This window comes from Hibiscus syriacus, unplaced genomic scaffold, assembly GCF_006381635.1.
Source record: "Hibiscus syriacus cultivar Baekdansim isolate YM2019G1 unplaced genomic scaffold, ASM638163v2 tig00110597_pilon, whole genome shotgun sequence".
Classification (NCBI taxonomy): domain Eukaryota; kingdom Viridiplantae; phylum Streptophyta; class Magnoliopsida; order Malvales; family Malvaceae; genus Hibiscus; species Hibiscus syriacus.
The window spans coordinates 7,967,076-7,986,681 of NW_024062795.1; the positions used below are offsets into that span (position 1 = coordinate 7,967,076).

The following is a 19,606-nucleotide window of genomic DNA, read 5'->3' on the forward strand; positions in this document are numbered from 1 at the left end:
TTGCTTGGCTTCACACGTGAAAAAGAAGAGAAAGGAAGAGAACTCTGGAAACCTCTAAACTTTGTTTCCTTCCTTCCACGTGTATCTATATATATCATTCTTAAATATTTTTCTTTGCAAATGACCATACTATCCTTTCATTCCTCATTCTTTTCAATTTGATCCTACACCACATTTCTCATATAAGTCTTTAAACCATTCAATTATTCTAATTTAATCACCAAATTTTGAAACCTTACAATTTAGTCACTAACCTGGTATTGAAGATGTTACAACATATATATTCTACAATGGTGGAAGAACAATGCGACTTAAATTTGGTCAAAAACAAACTTAATTGGGAGGAATTAGAGGTGAGTATTCGATCGAGTCTAGTTAAAATTAAACAAAATTAAATTAGTTAAATTAATGAGTCATATTTGATCGTTCAAAATTTATTCAAAATTTTAAAAAATTCGAGTCGAATTAAATTTTAGAATCCAATCTAATTTTACTATCCCTAAGTTAGGTACTCCTTATAGAATGAATCCTCCAATTCAATTTATCGATTCAAAGGAATTGTTAGAATGAAAATGTATAGGAAAAGTGTTAGAAGTGATGATGTTAACCATGACCTGTGTATAGTTTGAGGATTTTGACTTCCTTTGGTGGAGTGATTGTATGTTTCTTGTAGCAGCGTTTTTGCTGCTTCTTAGATAAATAAATCCCAACTTATCCCCAAAAAAATGATAATTAATTATATATAATTTTTTTAATAATTAATTCAGTTAATTAACATATTTTGAAAATCATGATATATTTGAGTGTACCTATCTTCACATTAGAGATTGAAGAATTAATTGAGGGATTTAGATATTGTACTAACAAAGGGATAAAATGGTTTCTAAAATGGCAGATTCTTAGGCCTCTTTTCCTGAGTTCTAGAATCTTCCACTCATTCAGTGAAACCCCTTTCAGTAGGGTTTCTAGTTTTACTATTTATTCCCAAAAAGTCTAGACTTTATCATCTTTGTTATTCATTTACCAGCTCTCTGTTTCTCTCGGGCTTAGCTTCAATGGCTTCAGTTCTAACCAGAATTTTAGCTATCCCATCTTTAACTTCTCTCCCTTTAACAACAAACCCCAACAAGGCCTTCACTTCCAGAAGCGTTTTCTTACCCCATCAAAACAATGCCTTCTCTTCCTCCGGTTTAAGGTGGAAGCTCGAGAAGAAAAACAACAGCATTGCGGTTCAGTGTGTGGCGTCGGCAGTTGCCGAGGAAGAGCCCGAGGTGACCTCCGGCGAGACATTTGAGTACCAAGCCGAGGTGGGTTTCTTTTGCTTTTCCTTCTTATGCTCTTTTTATTATTATTAATGGCATGTGTTTGTTTATATCGATGGTTTCTCTCCTATGCTTTGCAGGTTAGTCGATTGTTGGATTTGATTGTTCATAGTCTGTATAGCCACAAAGAGGTGTTTTTGAGAGAGCTTGTAAGGTGAGAACTTTTTATCATGAATAACCAAAGTTCATTTTTTTAATGAGGACTCCTGGTTTTCAATTGAAACTTATGAAGAATTTTTGTTTTTGTGCTCTAGTAATGCGAGTGATGCTTTAGATAAGCTTAGATTCTTGAGTGTGACTGAGCCTTCTCTGCTTGGAGATGCCGGGGAACTCGAGATACGAATCAAAACTGACCCTGATAATGGGGCTATCACTATCACGTACGTTTGTTTGTGGCCTCTCATACTGAAAAATAAAAGTTGAAATGATGGACGATTTATTTCTTTAATTGTTTTCTTTTCATGGATTTGCAGAGATACAGGCATTGGAATGACAAAAGACGAGCTCGTTGACTGTCTTGGAACAATTGCACAAAGCGGTACTTCAAAATTTCTTAAGGCTCTTAAGGTAACCTCTTTCGCATTTATTTTCAAGTTGCAGTTTTTTGTTTTTGGTGACTTATTTAGCATCTGATTCTCTGTAGGAAAATAAGGATCTAGGGGCAGACAATGGCTTGATTGGACAATTTGGTGTTGGTTTCTATTCTGCTTTTCTTGTTGCTGAGAAGGTAACATATTGTCTGCCTAATTGATATTTTGCATTATGATCTTTCTCTTCATGTTTGAAGCTTTTTCTTTTCGTACCAATAATTTTCATGTTTGGCGCTAATTGGGTTTGCTTGCTTAAATTATTCTTAATTAGGTGGTTGTGTCCACAAAGAGCCCAAGGTCAGAGAAGCAATATGTTTGGGAAGCTGTAGCAGACAGTAGCTCATATGTTATCAAGGAGGAAACCAATCCTGAAAAGCTTCTAAACCGTGGCACACAAATTACTCTTTATCTAAGGGTACTCTACCTGATATTTCTTTTTAATCCATTACATCTTGTTTGAATATCTGCGTTTAACTATTTCCTTTTGTATGTTAAATATTAGAATATGGTAATTTGAATTTTGATATATGAGTTCCGTATTTATTGGAATAATTGCCTCTTTGCCTTTTACCTTCCGGTTCTTCTAAGTGCCAAATTTGGTTTAAGATATTGTTCTCTTGCAGTCGGATGACAAATATGAATTCTCGGATCCAACCAGAATTCAGAATTTGGTGAAGAATTACTCCCAATTTGTTTCTTTCCCCATATACACTTGGCAAGAAAAATCAAGGACAATCGAGGTTAGTGTATGCATTTCTGTTATTATCCGAGTATAATATTTTCTTCTCTATTAGTGTTTTAAGAAAGGGTAAACAGTTCACGTCTATCAAATTGAGTACTTGTTGCCCCGCTCCATTTCCTGGAGTCATCATCTCCCTTGGTTCTTACTTTGTCCCTCATGGAATGTCTCAAGTTTTATAAACAACTAGTAAATTTTCTTCATGTTTGAGTTTCATAACTGTGTGTGTATAAACTGTGAAAAGAATTTGTTAGGTGTGTAGATGTTACCATCTGGCTTATGCGCATTAATGCTTTTTTTTCCAATTTCTGAATGCCAATGAGTCCTCCATTTTGTTATATGCAGTTGAACTCTGAACATGTGGAAAATTTAGTTATTTAACCACTTGTAATATGTTCGACCTTTGGGCAGGTAGAGGAGGAAGAAACACCAAAAGAAGGAGAAGAAGAAAAGCCAGAGGTAACCTTGCCATGCTTTCCAGCATTATTTTTGTTGCAAACTTTCTTCTTTGAAAATATTGTGTTAATTAGCGGGCTTATATACCTGTTGACAGAGTGAGAAGAAAAAGAAGACGACTAAAACCGAAAAGTATTGGGAATGGGAATTAGCAAATGAAACAAAACCGATATGGGTGAGTTTGTTGTTCTGTCACCTCCATAAATGCACTTTAAAATACTGTTTTTCCTGTAGAATAATCTCTATTTTCCATATATTCTTTGTTGTTATAAACCATCATGGATATGTCCTTTGTGTATCTGGTTTAGATGAGAAATCCAAAAGAAGTTGAAAAGGATGAGTATAATGAGTTCTACAAGAAGACATTCAATGAGTTCTTGGATCCACTTGGATACACTCACTTTACTACAGAGGTAAGTGTGCATTTACAATTTTATAATTTGGCTTCTTTTGCATTACTAAAGCCGTTAAAGTTTCACTGATAATCATGCAGGGTGAGGTCGAGTTTAGGAGTGTGCTGTACATTCCTGGCATGGGCCCTCTCAACAATGAGGATGTCACGAATTCTAAAACAAAGAATATACGTTTGTATGTGAAGCGTGTATTTATCTCGGATGATTTTGACGGAGAGCTGGTCAGTTTTAACTTGGTCACATGATAGCTCTATTTGTAGAGTACTAAATGGCGCTGTGTCATTTTCTTTTATGGGAACTTACCATGGTGCTTTAACTTGTGGAGTCCAGTGTGTGTTGCTTGTGTCGTCAAGCTATAACTTACATTAAACCTTAATGTTGTTTTTTCAGTTTCCACGATACTTGAGCTTTGTGAAGGGTGTTGTGGACTCAAATGATCTTCCCCTTAATGTTTCTCGAGAGATCCTTCAAGAGAGTCGAATTGTAAGATTAATTTTGTTTACATTTTTTTAGTCATATCAACATAAGTTTACACATGTTCCTTAAATATAATTCTTATTTTCAGATTGGGGTGCTGAGCAACATTGCTAACTATTTACTATTTACTGTTATTTTCCATATTAACTATTCTATGGTTATTACGTGTTAGGTGAGAATTATGAGAAAGAGGCTTGTCAGGAAAACATTTGACATGATTCAAGAGATTTCTGAAAGTGAAAATAAAGAGGTAATAGAGTACACTGGGGCACCATATGTTCTTTCTCAGTTGTTGACTTGAACTTTGTGAGTAACATAGATGATGGTGAAACTCCATTACAGGATTACAAAAAATTCTGGGAGAACTTCGGCAGGTTTCTAAAGTTGGGCTGCATCGAAGACACTGGTAATCACAAGCGTATAACTCCATTACTTCGGTTTTACACATCAAAAAGTGAAGAGGAATTGACGAGTTTGGATACATATGTTGAAAATATGAGTGAGAATCAAAAGGCAATTTATTACTTGGCAACTGACAGCTTGAAAAGTGCCAAGACCGCTCCATTTTTGGAGAAGTTGGTTCAAAAAGACATTGAGGTATGTTTGTAGTTTGGGTCGGATTTGCAAGGTTCGAAATAATAAACTTGGGGCGCTGTCTTTAGGCTGTCAAACATGGAATTTGTAGTTCATGTTTTGTGATTCGAAGTTTTTTGCTTTCAATTTTCCATGATAACCGATCTAGCTCCTTGTTTTGTAAGGTTCTCTATTTAATTGAGCCTATCGACGAGGTTGCCATCCAAAATCTGCAGACCTTCAAAGAAAAGAAATTTGTTGATATTAGCAAGGAAGATTTGGAACTTGGTTAGTTTTCTGATTTTCTTTTCACTTATATATTTGTTTCAGGTGTGATCCGACTCTGTTGCTCTTCATTCCTGATTGATTTTTTTTTTGTCATTCCAGGTGATGAAGATGAGGTAAAAGAGAGGGAAACCAAACAAGAATACAATCTTCTCTGTGATTGGGTAAAGCAACAACTGGGAGACAAGGTGGCCAAAGTCCAAATCTCGAAGCGTCTAAGTTCATCACCGTGTGTGCTTGTTTCTGGCAAGTTTGGATGGTCAGCCAACATGGAAAGGTAAGCAATTTTCTGTTACTTCTCAATACAAGTCAATAGGCATACATGAAACATATTCTTCTACTAACATTTTCAATGCATTTTAAGGTTGATGAAAGCACAAGCTCTCGGAGACACCGCAAGTTTGGAGTTTATGAGGGGAAGGAGGATACTAGAGATCAATCCAGATCATCCTATTATTAAGGACTTGAATGTACGAACATTTTTGTTAAACTTGATATAAGATGTTTCTCGTTTGAGGGTATCGCTACGATATTAATATCGGTTATTTCCGTTTGCAGGCTGCATGCAAGAATGCACCCGAAAGCAGTGATGCCAAGAGAGCTGCTGACTTGCTGTATGATACAGCATTGATATCCAGTGGTTTCTCTGTAAGTGGATAGAAATCCTTTGATTTAGCTCCAACATATTTGCAGGTTTTTGTATATCATATTGTTCTTAAATTCCTCTTTTTCATTGTGCAGCCTGATAGCCCTGCTGAGTTTGGTAACAAGATATATGAGATGATGGCAATGGCACTTGGAGGAAGATGGGGTAGATCCGATGAGATTGAAGCATCAGAAGCTAGTGCTGGTGAAACCAATACCGGCAACGATGATAGTTCGGAGACCCAAGTTATCGAACCATCGGAAGTAAGGACAGAAAGTGATCCTTGGGAAGACTAGATGTCCTCTAATGTAAATCTTCATATATTAGTCCATTGGTATTTAATCGGGAAGATGATAAGAATTTTAAGAAATAACTTTTTTCCGAGTTGAGTCGGATACATACTGGACTATAAATGGAGGTTGATTTAATAAAAATGTGCTATTAAATTTGTTTTAGATTATTTTTTCAAACATGTTATAAAAAGAAAACTTGTAACAATCCAACTATTACTAATCCTTTTATTAATGTCAAATGTTTATAATTTATTCTCAAAAGATATATATTGGAACTTGAAAATCAAAAGTGGACTAATATCTTTGATTAAATTAACCCAAGTTATATACCCAAAATGACAAGTTAACAACTTCAATAGGTTAATATATAATAATTACAATAAAGAAAGAAAAATTGGGGTCATTATATGCATACATGTACGTATATGCATATAATATAAATACATACATAACCCGTATATTATTATTATTATCATTTGAAATATCTTTTCATCCTCAATCAAGTCTTTTAAGGTTCTGCAACTTTGCCTGTAGGAGAATCCTCGGAGGGTTTCAGCTCCGATTCGACGATGTCGGTACGAGCTTTACAAAATCTCTCTCTGTACTAGTCTTCCATTCTTTATAAAGTATTGCATGCCGTTATGGATATATAATCTTACAGAATTTATAAAATTTTAAGCATAATTACAGAGATAATATACCGTATTCTATACTCGAGTCCGGATAAGGTAGGCTAGCCTTGTAGAAACATGTATGATGTATAGGGTGAAGTGCAACCAAACTCTAGGCCGTGTACGATGCTTGGACTGTATCCTCGACTATGCATATTGGCTTTATTTTTCTGAACTTCAAGAAACAGAAAATACTTATATCTCAATTACGATCTTTTTCGGTTTTTCAGATTGACAACACTGCCTTTTCTGGTCTTTTCGAATCCTGGTTGGCAGATATTAAAACAGTCACAGAATCAATAGAATGCATAGAAGTAGAGCAGGAAAGCTTTATTGAAGTGGGATGTTACCTTTATCGAGTTTTTCCGGTGATAATGGAGTTGAAGCATACCGAAACGCCCCCGAAAAATGCGAGAGAGATTCTACAATCTGTTTCCCAGAATGTCAATCTGGCAAAAGATCTTGTGGGAGAATGCCATAAAGAGAACCAGCCAGTTTCAGATACTGAACTGGGAAGTATCATACCGCAGCTACAAGGGGTGATAAAAGACAGGTGAATGTTTGTGCTTGATACCGTCTGCAACATTTGGGGGCGATGAGTATGCAGAAACTGCAGTCCGATCTCTTTCGGAGGAAATGCAGAATATCCATCTTGAAGTTAAGCAACCTCTAGAATTACGAATCAACGAGCTCGAACCAAAGATGCCTTTTGCAACAGAACAGCCTAAGAAATTAAAAATGGCAACAGAAAGTTCTGAAATGTCACAACAAATGCCAATTGTCTGGTCTCTTTCAGAGGAAATGCAGAATATCCATTTCGAAGTTAAGCAACCTCAAGAATTAATAACCAAAGAGCTCGAACCGAAGATGCCTTTTGCAACAGAACAGCCTAAGAAATCAAAAATGGCAACAGAAAGTTTTGAAATGTCACAACAAATGCCAATGGTCTGGTCTCTTTCAGAGGAAATGCAGAATGTCCATTTCGAAGTTAAGCACCCTCAAGAATTACGAACCAAAGAGCTCGAACCGAAGATATCTTTTGCAACAAAACAACCTAAGAAATCAAAAATGGGAATAGAAAATTCTCAAATGCCACAAGAATTGCCAATGGAATCAGTCCATGTGGAAGTTTCTGTCTCCACAGAAAGTTCTCAAGCTTCAAACATTTCAAGTCATAGAAGACAGTATGAAAGTATAAACAAACCCATTACAAAGTTGCCACAGGTAGCTCAGTATATCGAACCTATGTATGACACTTTCTTGTGTCCATTAACTAAGCAGATTATGGATGATCCAGTTACCATTGAGAGTGGAGTGACCTATGAGAGGAAGGCGATATCGGAGTGGTTTGAAACTTTCAGTCATCTAGAGGATATAACATGTCCAACCACAGGGATGAAGCTCTCCAGCAGGGTTTTAAGCACCAATGTTGCTTTAAAGATCACGATAGAGCAATGGAGGGATCGGAATGACGTTGCAAGGATCAAGGTTGCTCGTGTGGAGTTATCTTTGGCTAGTTTGGATAATATGATACTAGAGGCAATAACGGACCTGCAACATATCTGCAAAAGGAAACAATACAACAGGGTACAAGTACTTAGTGTTGGAACATTGCCATTGCTTATTAAGTTACTCGGATACAAAGATAGAGGTGTCAGATGTGGAGCTTTGGAACTGTTACGACAATTGGCTGAGGAAGACGATGAAGGAAAGGTTCAGTTTTTTTTACTATTTCCAGATATTTTATATATACCAAAAATCGAAAAGAACATTACAGCACCGTTTTCTTTATATTTTGTTCAGGAAATGATTGCTGATACAATGGATCTATCAACACTAGTCGAGTTGTTATCGAGTAGCCACCAGTCAGTTCGGCATGCATCATTGCTTTTCTTACTTGAGCTTTCTAGATGCCAAGCTTTATGTGAAAAAATCGGGTCTGCAACCGGAGCAATTTTGGTTCTGCTCAGAATCAAATATAACCATCAGGTTGATTCCTTTGGTTCCGAAAAAGCAGATGAAATTTTGAAGAACCTAGAGAAATTTCGAGATAACATAAAGCGGATGGCAGAGTATGGGTTCGTGGAACCTCTTTTGAATCATCTAACAGAAGGTAACTTAACTTTCTTTATGATTGACCTTCTTCCAAATGATAAATTTCAAGGGAACTATTTCTAAACTGCGCATTAACTGGAGAATGGGTTCAAGTTTGATCATAGAAAACATGTTTTCAAGTCTAAGAGAAGAGTATGCTGATATGTAAATAAGCAGGTTCCAAGGAGGTGCAGATGGAAATGGCAAGCTACTTAGGGGAAGTCATTCTCAGTAATGACAGCAAAACCTATGTGGCTGAGCGAGCTTCTCCTACTGTCATTAAGATGGTGCAAAGTGGAAACCCCATTATCAGAGAGGCAGCATTTAAGGCTTTGGCTCAAATCTCATCTCACCATTCGAATGGAAGGATACTTGTTGAAGCTGGTATTGTCCAAATTATGGCTGAAGAGATTCACTCGTAGGATATACGATGAGCCTTTGAACTCTAAGAAAGAAGCGGCTGCAATACTTGCTCATATTCTGGAGTCTGGGGTTGAGCATGACAGCATCCAAGTAAATTCCCATGGCCACAGGATAAGTTCAGATTATGTCGTCTATAACATTATCAGCATGCTTAAGAACTCAAAAGCTCATGAGCTCAACATCAATCTCATCAGAATTCTGTTATGCCTGACAAAGTCACCCAAGTCGATGGCAACAATTGTCTCAGTTCTGAACGAAACTGAAGCAAGCTACACCCTCATTGGATTCATCGATAACCAACACGAACAACTTGGGGTTGCAGCAATAAAGCTACTCGTTACCCTTTCACCACACATGGGTAACACACTAGCAGAGAGACTCTGCAAAACCAGGGGGCAGAGCCCTATGGAAACTAACCACATTACAGAGAAGCAGGCAGTTTCAGCAAAATTCCTGGAAAAACTCCCCCAGCAGAATCTAACACTAAACCTTGCTCTTCTGCACAAGAATGTTGTCCCCATAATCCTTCAGAAAATCATTTTAATCCAAAGAAGTGGAATAAGAACTAGCAGGCATGCAACTGTTTACTTAGAGGGCCTAGTTGGGATTCTTGTTAGATTCACAACTACACTGTATGAACCACAGATATTGTTTCTAGCAAAAGCTCAAAAACTCACATCGGTGCTCACAGAACTTCTCATGAAGACATCTAGTGATGAAGTTCAAAGATTATCAGCAATTGGACTGGAGAAGCTCTCATTAGAGTCAATAAACTTATCACAGCCACCAAATATTAAGAAAACCAAGTCTACGAAATTGTTCCGCCTGCCGAAACTTCTATCTTTCAGTTCATCGAAAAGGATAACGACACCATTACTATGTCCAGTTCATAGAGGTGTTTGATCTTCAGAAACCACTTTTTGTTTGATCAATGCGAATGCTGTCGATAGGCTGTTGGCATGCCTGGATCATGAGAACGGTGAGGTAGTTGAAGCTTCGATGGCGGCAATATGCACTTTGTTGGATGACAATGTTGACGTGGACAAGTGTGTGAGCCTGTTGAACGAATTAGATGCTATTCGACATATCTTGACACGGTGAAAGAGCACAGAAAAGAGGGCCTGTGGCAGAAATCTTTTTGGATGATTGAAAAATTCCTAGTGAAAGGTGGAAATAAGTCAGCTTCAGACATATCACAAGATAGGTCACTGCCTGCCTCATTGGTTAGTGCTTTTCATCATGGGAATGGTAGTACGAGACAGATGGCTGAGAACATTTTAAGACGCTTAAACCGGATGCCAAGCAGCTCAACTAGTTATTACACTATATAAAAAGATGCCCCAAATTCACTCCAACGTTAATGTAAATGATATGCCTCTAGAAAGTATACCTCGTTATTATAGCATCAGTCTTTCTATGCCGTGTCATAAAGAACAAAATCAAAATTTATCTTATGTTACCCTGTCAGTTTGTCTGTACTAATTCTGTAAATACAGAGGCAACAGATATGGTAGGATGAAGTTTTTCAAGTTCAACTCGTTGAGACAATTTTGACTTTACTATAGTCTAAGATGAATCCATGCTACTAATTTATGTTGATTTTTCAAAGGAATACAAGCAAGTTTTAAGCAATGGAAACGCCATTTCACAATAGAGAGAAATTTAATGGAAGCATTCAGTCAAAGGGACAAGCCTTTCCAAGTTTTGATTTATCCAGAGGTCCCAAAAATCCTAATTAACAAAGGGGACATGAACTAAAAAAGTTGACAACGAGGCTGTAACTTATTTGAGAAATTTCAATAGATATTAGCCTCGGCTTGTTGGAGAACCAGATGATCTGTGACAATATTTGTGGACTTTGGACGGCAGGATTTGGCCGGTGATCTGACAAATACAGTTGTTGGTGTAATTAGCGTTGTTTTCAACATCCAAAGCATCTTCTTGATAATATCTTCCAAGATTATGTCCTTTTTATGTGAATGATCCTTTGATTTCGTCCTTTGAAATAGTTGGCAAAAGGTTCGATCTCCTCATTGTCAGCTTTAGGCTCAGAAAGATGCATCACCAGAAATCACCACATGAGCATGTTCCATCTTTAAACAAATGGAAGCGGACAGCATCTCGTACTAGTATCTCTCTCTGAGTGATCTTAGAAATAATCTTAGTCACGTTATGGCAATCCCCACAGACTCTAAGATTTTTAACTATCCGTATGGGAAGCCTTGGATGGATAAATATCAACCCAAATGCAATTGCAAGCCTCTCACTGTGGTAATTAAGCATCTTTGTTTTTTGAGATTCCTCGACATCATGAAGAACAGAACTCAAATCTGGTACATAACCCTCCTTTACCATCTTGTCATTTAACTCATCAAGCTCAGCGTATATCTGATCTGAAAATGGACTTGTCTGGTCATCTGCAGAGAAAATGTGAACTTTTCCCTTATATTTGATCCAACTGCATCCCGGTTCCTTTCTCACTCCTTTATTTCTCATTCCCCTCCTTAATTCTGACACATTATCCCATTTTCCTTTAGCAGCATATATGCTCAAGAGTAAGATGTAACCTGCAGGATTGTGGGGCTCTAGTTCCTGAAGGGATGCAGCTGCCCATTTCCCAATTTCCAAGTTACCACGAAGTCTACACGAGCTAAGTAAGGTAGACCAACCGATTGCATCAGGAGGCATAGGCATTTTGTTTATAAAGCATCTTGCTTCTTCTAACCTTCCAGCTCGGCTAAGAAGGTCGATCATGCAAGTATAATGATCAATCACTGGCGTGATTCCATGTTCTTTTACCATTGACTCAAAGTACTGATACCCTTTTTCCACTACACCTGCCCTACTGCAAGCTGATAGAACACCGACAAAAGTAACTTCATCAGGTTTTAGACCATGGGCCAACATTTTTTGAAACAAATCAATTGTTGCATTGGCTTTACCAAACTGCGCATACCCTGATACCAATGCTGTCCATGAAACTTCATCCCTAAAATTCATCTCATTGAACAGTCGATCAGCATCTTCTATGCTTCCACATTTTCCATATAAAGTAATGAGTGCATTAGAAACTGTCGTGAAAGAAAGTAAGCCAGAAACTATGGCTTGGCCATGAAATTGTGCACCCTCTTCTAAGCTTGCTAGGTTTGCACATGACCTAATTACACTTCCTAGAGTATAATAATCAGGAGTTATCCCCTTTCTTTGCATATCACAAAAGATTTTAATAGCTTCTTCACTGTACCCATTCTGGCCATAACCTACAAGCAGTGCAGTCCAGGATACAACATTCTTTCGAGTCATCCTCTTGAAAACTGTCTCTGCAGATGTTATGATTTTGCACTTGCAATACATGTCGACAAGTGCACTGCCTACAAAAACATTATCCTGATGATTTGTTCTAATTATAAAGGCATGAACTTGCTTGCCTTCTTTCAGGGCCATTAAACCCCCACAACCCGTCAACATACTTCCAAAAGTAAACTGATCCATAGCCAAACCTTCTATCCTCATCTCCCTGAACAAATCAATAGCTTCTCTATATAAACCATTCTGAGTCAACCCTGTGATCATAGTTGTCCATGAAATCGAATCTTTTTCCTGCATACTACGAAACAACCACCTGGAATCCTCCACCATACCGTCCCTCAAAAGCCCAGTAATCATTGTGTTATACATTACCACATTCCTCTCTGGCGTTTCATCAAAAACGCGTTTCGCATCGTAAACACACCCTGCTTTTGAATACATATCCATCAAGGGACAACCCACAAACACATAAGAACCGAACCCAAATTTCACAATCTGCCCATGAATCTGTCTACCCAAATCAAAACACTCTTGACTAGACGACAATATAAGCATAGTAGAAAACGTTATCCTATTCAAATTAGCCGCTCCATCCCTCAACATTGAACTATAACCCTTCACTGTATCAGTTACCAAACCACGAGAAGCGTAACCCGAAATAAGCGAATTCCAAGAAACCCCATCACGCATAGGCATGCGGTTGAAGATATCTTTCATCTCTGAAAGATTCCCAGATTTTGAATAAGTGAAAAGAATAGTGTTCCATGAAAAGAGATTTGGTCGGGGAATTTTGTCGAACACGTACCGTGCATACCTCAAATCCCCTAGTTTACTGTAAGCGTTAACGAGATTGTTCAGTAAGAATGTTTCCGGGTCTTCAATGGTTCTAAGAATGTGACAATGAATTTTCTTTGCTTGGACTAAGGTTCGGGTCTCGGTGCAGATTTTCAGTACCGAACAGTAGTAGTTAGAGTTCAAAGACATTTTCTTTTATTTTGTGTTGAAAACAATTGGTTGGCGGGAATGGGCGTTAGCATATATAGCGAGAGGTTTAACAATGGGTAAAACTACTGAATTTTACATCAAGAGTTTATTAATTAAGATAAAAACTTTTAATTATTAAAAGATGACTTTTTTCCCCGTAAAAATCTCATTTCTTATCATTAATCTTTAATCATTCAACGAATTCATTTGATTGAATTAATGAAATACATCTCTGTTATCTGTAAATTACAGTAAGACATCATCTAAGATTACAAGATGAAAACATAACTCCTACATCACAAAAATTTCCATACCATCAATCTATAAAATCATACAAATTATACAATTACCCCCAACAAACAGTTAATGAAGCACGCGCCGTCAAACATGCATCTGGTTCGGGTGAACTAGACTGCTATTCGCGGCTATAAAACCAGGCCGATAACGTCTTCAGTTATTCAATGAGTACAGGGTAGGAAAATAGTGATATCATATTCAAATTTGTCTTTGGCTATCTTCAAGAATGTGTTATAAATCCAAGCTGCCCGGAATAGAGCTATATAAACCCTTTAGGATCGAAGTTATACTTTCGTATGGCCTGATGGTTGACACCCTGCAAAAGAAATAGATGAATTACGGTCCGGGTCGAAGTATATTCAGCCTGTGACAGGGGCTTCAGGGCGAGTGAACTAGAGAGCGTAAATACCATTTACTTCTTGGGTGTCGGAAGGAGCACTGGTTACGTAGTTCATTTGGACAACATTGTGGAGATCATCCTCCCATGCATTTGATAGCTAGAATCAAAATGTATCGACACACGGGAAGTAAATTTGTTAAAGAAGACAACATTTTATGTTATTTGCATCATGCGAGAGTGAACTATAAGAAAACTGAAGTAAAACCTGATTAGGCTCCTTGAATCCTGTCATTGGCATGAAGTGGGAACCGAGAGTTCTACACATAAAATCAGCATTCCCCATGACAGGATTACCACCCGGAACAAGTCCAGGTTGAGATGGATGTAACGGAGTATAACCCACACACAAGTCCAGAGGGAACCCCAGCGATGATGGACCAGCTCGTGATTGAATAATCTGCTGTATGATGAATTAGAAGCGAGACATATAGACAGGAGTAATTGCTAAATCTACACATTATCAGCTTACATCTTTTGCAAGAAGCCCTTCTATATCACAATCAAGCCGTGGGTTCACCGTTGCAAGTTTCATCGATAGAAACTGCAAAAAGAAGAAAATGAAGTCACACATTAGAACTTGTGAAGGATAGCATATGGTTATATCTGTTCAGTATTCACAGGTAGCTGCTGTTAACTCAACTCCGATACCTTAACTTGCCGCTGAAGTGACTGCACATAGTTAATGATTTCATCTAGCATCACTGCCTTGCCTGTAACCTGCAAGAATTGATAAACCCTTACAAACGGAACTAAACCAGCTGTTCCAACCGCTGTGAAGAAGTTAATTCGACTGTACTCATTAAGCTATACCATCTTACAACACACACCTTACTGCAACCAGGAACAAGGTCCTGCAGAAATTTCAACCTTTCACTGATCTTTTCTCTTCTTACCTGAGGTCATAACCAATTTAGCTTCAATCAGATGATCTAAATATTTCTATAGTAAGTTTTCAATATAAACCTTACCCTTTCTGCAAGACTATGGCTGTTTGTCGCCTGGCCTCTTTGAGCTCTGACATGGATGTACTCTTCTTTTGGTGGATCAGAAGCTTGAGTCCCTTGTTTGCCATGTTTTGTCATAGGCTTGTTCATCACTGTACATTGGTTCTGATCTCCTTTCTGTTGGTTTTCAGAACCATCCTTAGCAGCAGCAACAGGTGATCGACTCCTGTTAGCATGATCAATCTCAGCATCCTGCCATAAACTTAGCAATCAAAACCATGTATAAACAAAAAGTGAATAGTGGATCAGGGGAAGAATCGGTAAAAATTGTTCACCTGCATGCTCCTTTTTCTTTTCTTAGAACTAACACCTTTAGCTGACAGTTCACCGCCTGTACCATCCAATGCAGATGGTTCATCTTGACCACCAATACCGCCACTAGACTCGGCCTCATTAGACTCGTTCCCTGAGCCACCATTTACTAGTTTTGTTTCTTCATTAGACCGCATGAGACTTTCACTTCCTCTATCGTTCTTGAGCAGACTTTCTCGAGTAGCCCTATTCTCAGCTGGGAAACAAGCATCACTGGAAGTTTCAGTGGCAATCAACTTAGTTTTCTGAGTTTCCACACCGGATACTGATTTCATCCCACCGATTGCAGAAACACCCAGTGGTCCTTGCATCAGGCCCACACCCCTATTATACACAACCATAGATTCGGGAATACCAAAAGGGTTGACTATATCACTAAAATTTCCCCAACTAAAGCTCGAGAACTTGGCAGCACGCTCGATGAAAGCCGAGTCAGCAGGCAACTGAGATGGGGTCTGAGGTAGAATCCCAGTCGCATTCGGTAAAAACATACCCCCTTTCAACATTGAACTTGTTGCATTCCATCCCATATCAAATGGTCTATCAATGCTACTTCTCATAGTGGCAGGACCGCCTTTTGCAATTCCCATTGCATTTGAAGAGGTCGCACCGTTTTGCACATTAATATCACAAAAACTCAAGTTTTGCAAACTAGCAGGGTGCTCCCAAAGGTTAGAACAAAACGAATCTACCATCGAAGCCGAACAAGATGAAGAGCCGATAATCAATGGATTATCACTAGGAACTGAACTCATAGGAGTACTGGTGACATTGCCACCACCAAACTGCCAAGCCAATGACATACCAGATCCTTGGTAGTTTATACCATTGTCACTTCTCTTTTCTAGCTTGCATTTATCCTTTTCGCCGGCATCCATCCCTCTTCGACAAGAACTATAGATTTCTTCTTCTTTTGGCCAGTAGAATTGCAGATTTCAATCTAGGCCTCTACAATTATGTTTGCATACCTAGGCAATAGTCCATAGTCAGGCTGATGAACAGAAAACTAAGCCTTGAAAATTTGACCAAAACCTAAAAATACCCTTAATTGCACCAAGTCTAAGTTCATCAAACCAAAGATCAAAGACCACAAAAGAGATAGATATAAGCAACAAAAACAACAAACACATCACATGGGCAAATCATCTAATTCTTCGACATATAATAATACACAATAACTTTACCAACAAACTTCAAGCTAAGTTCACAAAGGGTCTGAAATCTTGGGATACAAGAAAGTTAAATAGTCCTCAAAGTCAAAAACATAGCTGACACAGCTGCCATTTCCAAAGCAAAACCTGAGAATTAGAAGTACACAAACTTGCACAAATGAAAAGGCTTTCAAGACAAAAAGATGGGACAGAAGAGAAAAAGCTGTGAGAGAAATTAAAAGTCCACAACAAGCAGTCAATTTAACCCAAAAAAGAAGAGAAGAAGATCATTGGTTTCGGTTCAATAAATAAAGCCACCCCTTCTCATTCGAAACCCTAGTCAGAGTTCAGCAGAGAAACCCAGAAAAAGAGAGAAACTCAACTAAAACTAGGGAGAGAGAAATACCCATTTTCAGATTCTCTGCTTACTTTTTTTCTGTATTCTCATTCATAGCATTCTTTTTTTCAACACTCACAGACACACCAAAGTTAAAGCTTTTATAGAATTTCAGCTCAATTCTTGAGCAACAGAGCAACTCTGCTACAAAACAGTCCAATAAAACTAGAGAAGCAAATTAATAAAGGAGAAAGTTCTATTACTTTAGAGTGAGGGAAAATCAATGGGTATTTGTCTATTTTGTAGAGTACAGAATGAAAGAGGAGAGTAATGGCAAATGTGCTACATTTATACCCACGCTTGCATCAAAAAGAGAGCTCTTTGATCATTAACCACCGCCACTGCTACTGTTAAAATAATACAAAACACCCCTCCTCTTCAATCCTCCGTTCCTTGAAGACTTTTTTTTAAAAAAAAACTTTAAATCACTTTGGGGTTATTTTTTAAAGTTTGCTTTCAAAGTTTTTATTCTGTATATTTAAGTTATAATTATACCCATTCGAGCAATCAACAGACATTGCCAACTCCATTAGATGATTAATTTTTCTGCTTTTTATTATAATTTTGTTTGGTCAAGAAGCTAAAATCTAGTTCATTTCACGGCTTTTTATTTATTTTTAGCATCATCGAAATTCGATTAGTATTTTATAAAATTTAATAATTGAAAATCTTAAAGAAAGTCACTTTCTTTGTTCTTCCCAATAATGCATTTTTTGTAAGGGTGGTGTGTCAATGTTATAAGCATTTATAGGAGAATGAGAAATGGTTTGTCTTGCTTGTGGCAACAGGCAATAGCATCTTGAAACTGGTCAAAAGCTGTGGGTTAATGGCAGCCGTGGCTTTAGGGGAAGTTCTACACCAAAGGATCTTGTTGTTGCTTTGGCATTCGTACCTTTCTTGTCAATTTGACAATACCTTTTATTACTTAGTGTGTACATGTAAACATTTAGCGAATTCTAAAATACAAATTGTTAATATAAAATTTATAATGAATAAAATCAATTGTAATAGATTTTTTTATTAAGAATATGATATTTTAGATTTGACATAATAATATTTTAGATTATAATCTAAAATATTATAAATTTGTATAATTTTTTCAGTTATAATATTTAAACTCCCAGTAATTAACTTTTAGATTTATAACCGAAAATATTATAAATATATATATAAATATTTAAATTGAATAAAAGAACATTTTGAATTAAAAATCACATTAAATTAACTTTAAATTTAATTATCGTAGAAAGAACTACTCAAAAATTTAGCCAAGAGAGTTGACCAACAAATTTGAACACACATTTCTTTGCCCTATAACCAAGGCTCATCATTAGGGTTTTAAATGAGACTAAACAAATAGTGAGTTATTTTGATATATACTCAATTTGAATGGACTTGAGTTGAACTCGAACTCAACTCAAGGATTTAACAAGTTGAAATGAACTATTTGATACTTAATTCGAAAAATTCGTAGCAACTCGGAAAAAATAATATATTAAAATTTTATTTTGAAAAATTAAATTATTAACATGTATGTGTTGATTTTTTTAAATGTAATAATATGATTTTTAGTATTTAAGGTTTATGTTCGAGTTAAGTTTAAGAATTTTTTTATTTTAAAATTTTTCAAGCTTTAATTTATAATTTCAAGTTAAATTTAAACTTAAAAATTTTAAATCACAAATTTCTAAATAAGTGGAATTCTATTTTAAAATTTTCAAATAGAATCTCAAACTACTCTTTATATAGCCTTACTCGCCATAAACAATAAAAAATCCAAATGCAGTGTTTTCGAAATATTTTACTATAGTGTTTATGGACTGTCCATTTCTCTCTTTCTTTCATGTCATTATTAGTTGGCCTTGGGACTCACAATTCTCACATACCTAAGCTTTAGAATAATGGAATCTCCTCCCTCCCAGACTCGTTAACTTCTACTTTATAAAAAATAAAAGTTCCATGTAAAACCAATAATTAAACCATACCTAAAGTTAAATTTAGCTATTTAAAAAAGCATTAAAAATAAATGTTTAATGTGTTTTTTATTACAATTTTAATTGTCTTATTTTTTACGTGTCTGGATCATAACAATTATTATTATTTGACATATATTATACATATAAAATTTTATTTAAAAATACACTTGAAATTCAAAAAATTAAAAATCTCAATATTTTATAAAATTATAAAAAACCTTAAAATAAAAAAAACTAATTTCAATCACTTACATTGCCGATCAATAAATCTTGTATTTACATAGTCATTGGGTGTTTGGTCGGTCGCGAAAATAAATGGGCTTCAACTATTGGGTGTTGTCCGATCGAACAATGTCTGGTGTTCGGTCGATTGATGATGTCAGTGGCAACCGAAAGTGTTAAGGGATTAAAATTAATGTTATAAGTAAATTGAGGTTTTTAGGTAATTTTATAAAATTCTGAATTTTTAAAATAAATTGTAATATTAAATTGTTTAATTTAAATAAAAAATAAAATTTTATAAATGTGACACGTATTATTTAATGATCGTTAAGCATACTCTAAACACTTATTTTTACACTAAAAAAATAAAACACTATTCTTTACTTAACCCTAAGCACTATTGAAATGCCCATGTAAGAGGTTAAAATGATTTGTATTGATTCCGTTAATTTCACACCATATAAATTATGTAAGATTTTTTTATTAACTATTATATTTAATTTAATAATTAATTCAGATAAAATATTGTAAATTCATTATTACATAAAAATATTACATACATTCAGTATAAA

The 19,606-nt window shown here is 36.3% G+C and overlaps 3 protein-coding genes and 1 pseudogene across 3 annotated transcripts; 2 read left to right on the plus strand and 2 right to left on the minus strand.

Annotated features, from left to right (window-relative positions):
- The first annotated feature begins 1,009 nt into the window (after nucleotides 1-1,009).
- LOC120134665 (heat shock protein 90-5, chloroplastic-like) lies at nucleotides 1,010-5,956 on the plus strand. Its single transcript, XM_039151107.1, has 19 exons — nucleotides 1,010-1,307; nucleotides 1,403-1,476; nucleotides 1,577-1,702; nucleotides 1,796-1,889; nucleotides 1,966-2,049; nucleotides 2,184-2,327; nucleotides 2,536-2,652; nucleotides 3,063-3,110; nucleotides 3,205-3,282; nucleotides 3,416-3,520; nucleotides 3,601-3,741; nucleotides 3,911-4,003; nucleotides 4,170-4,247; nucleotides 4,340-4,594; nucleotides 4,756-4,858; nucleotides 4,958-5,132; nucleotides 5,220-5,325; nucleotides 5,414-5,503; nucleotides 5,597-5,956. The coding sequence occupies exons 1-19, from the start codon at nucleotides 1,056-1,058 to the stop codon at nucleotides 5,795-5,797; spliced, it is 2,364 nt and encodes a 787-aa protein (XP_039007038.1). The 5' UTR covers nucleotides 1,010-1,055; the 3' UTR covers nucleotides 5,798-5,956.
- Nucleotides 5,957-6,704: 748 nt separating this feature from the next.
- Nucleotides 6,705-10,392, plus strand: LOC120134488 (annotated as a pseudogene).
- A 185-nt stretch (nucleotides 10,393-10,577) lies between these two features.
- Nucleotides 10,578-13,305, minus strand: LOC120134379 (putative pentatricopeptide repeat-containing protein At1g68930). The gene has a single exon (XM_039150813.1). It carries the CDS (start codon nucleotides 13,273-13,275, stop codon nucleotides 11,044-11,046), a length of 2,232 nt encoding a protein of 743 aa, XP_039006744.1. The 5' UTR covers nucleotides 13,276-13,305; the 3' UTR covers nucleotides 10,578-11,043.
- Nucleotides 13,306-13,504: 199 nt separating this feature from the next.
- Nucleotides 13,505-17,220, minus strand: LOC120134352 (transcription factor bHLH49-like). Its single transcript, XM_039150785.1, has 10 exons — nucleotides 16,846-17,220; nucleotides 16,215-16,256; nucleotides 15,252-16,167; nucleotides 14,941-15,168; nucleotides 14,800-14,865; nucleotides 14,621-14,689; nucleotides 14,442-14,513; nucleotides 14,178-14,369; nucleotides 13,989-14,069; nucleotides 13,505-13,888 (listed from the first exon to the last, which is right to left on the minus strand). Exons 3-10 carry the CDS (start codon nucleotides 16,164-16,166, stop codon nucleotides 13,832-13,834), a joined length of 1,680 nt encoding a protein of 559 aa, XP_039006716.1. The 5' UTR covers nucleotide 16,167; nucleotides 16,215-16,256; nucleotides 16,846-17,220; the 3' UTR covers nucleotides 13,505-13,831.
- Nucleotides 17,221-19,606: the final 2,386 nt, after the last annotated feature.

Coding starts and splice junctions, on each gene's coding strand:
- LOC120134665 (XM_039151107.1), top strand. CDS start 1,056: ATGGCTTCAGTTCTAACCAGAATTTTAGCTATCCCATCTTTAACTTCT. Junction 1,703..1,795: donor AATGGGGCTATCACTATCAC/GTACGTTTGTTT, acceptor ATGGATTTGCAG/AGATACAGGCATTGGAATGA. Junction 5,133..5,219: donor TGGTCAGCCAACATGGAAAG/GTAAGCAATTTT, acceptor ATGCATTTTAAG/GTTGATGAAAGCACAAGCTC.
- LOC120134379 (XM_039150813.1), bottom strand. CDS start 13,275: ATGTCTTTGAACTCTAACTACTACTGTTCGGTACTGAAAATCTGCACC.
- LOC120134352 (XM_039150785.1), bottom strand. CDS start 16,166: ATGGATGCCGGCGAAAAGGATAAATGCAAGCTAGAAAAGAGAAGTGAC. Junction 15,169..15,251: donor AAAGAAAAAGGAGCATGCAG/GTGAACAATTTT, acceptor AGTTTATGGCAG/GATGCTGAGATTGATCATGC. Junction 14,690..14,799: donor TTGTTCCTGGTTGCAGTAAG/GTGTGTGTTGTA, acceptor CAATTCTTGCAG/GTTACAGGCAAGGCAGTGAT.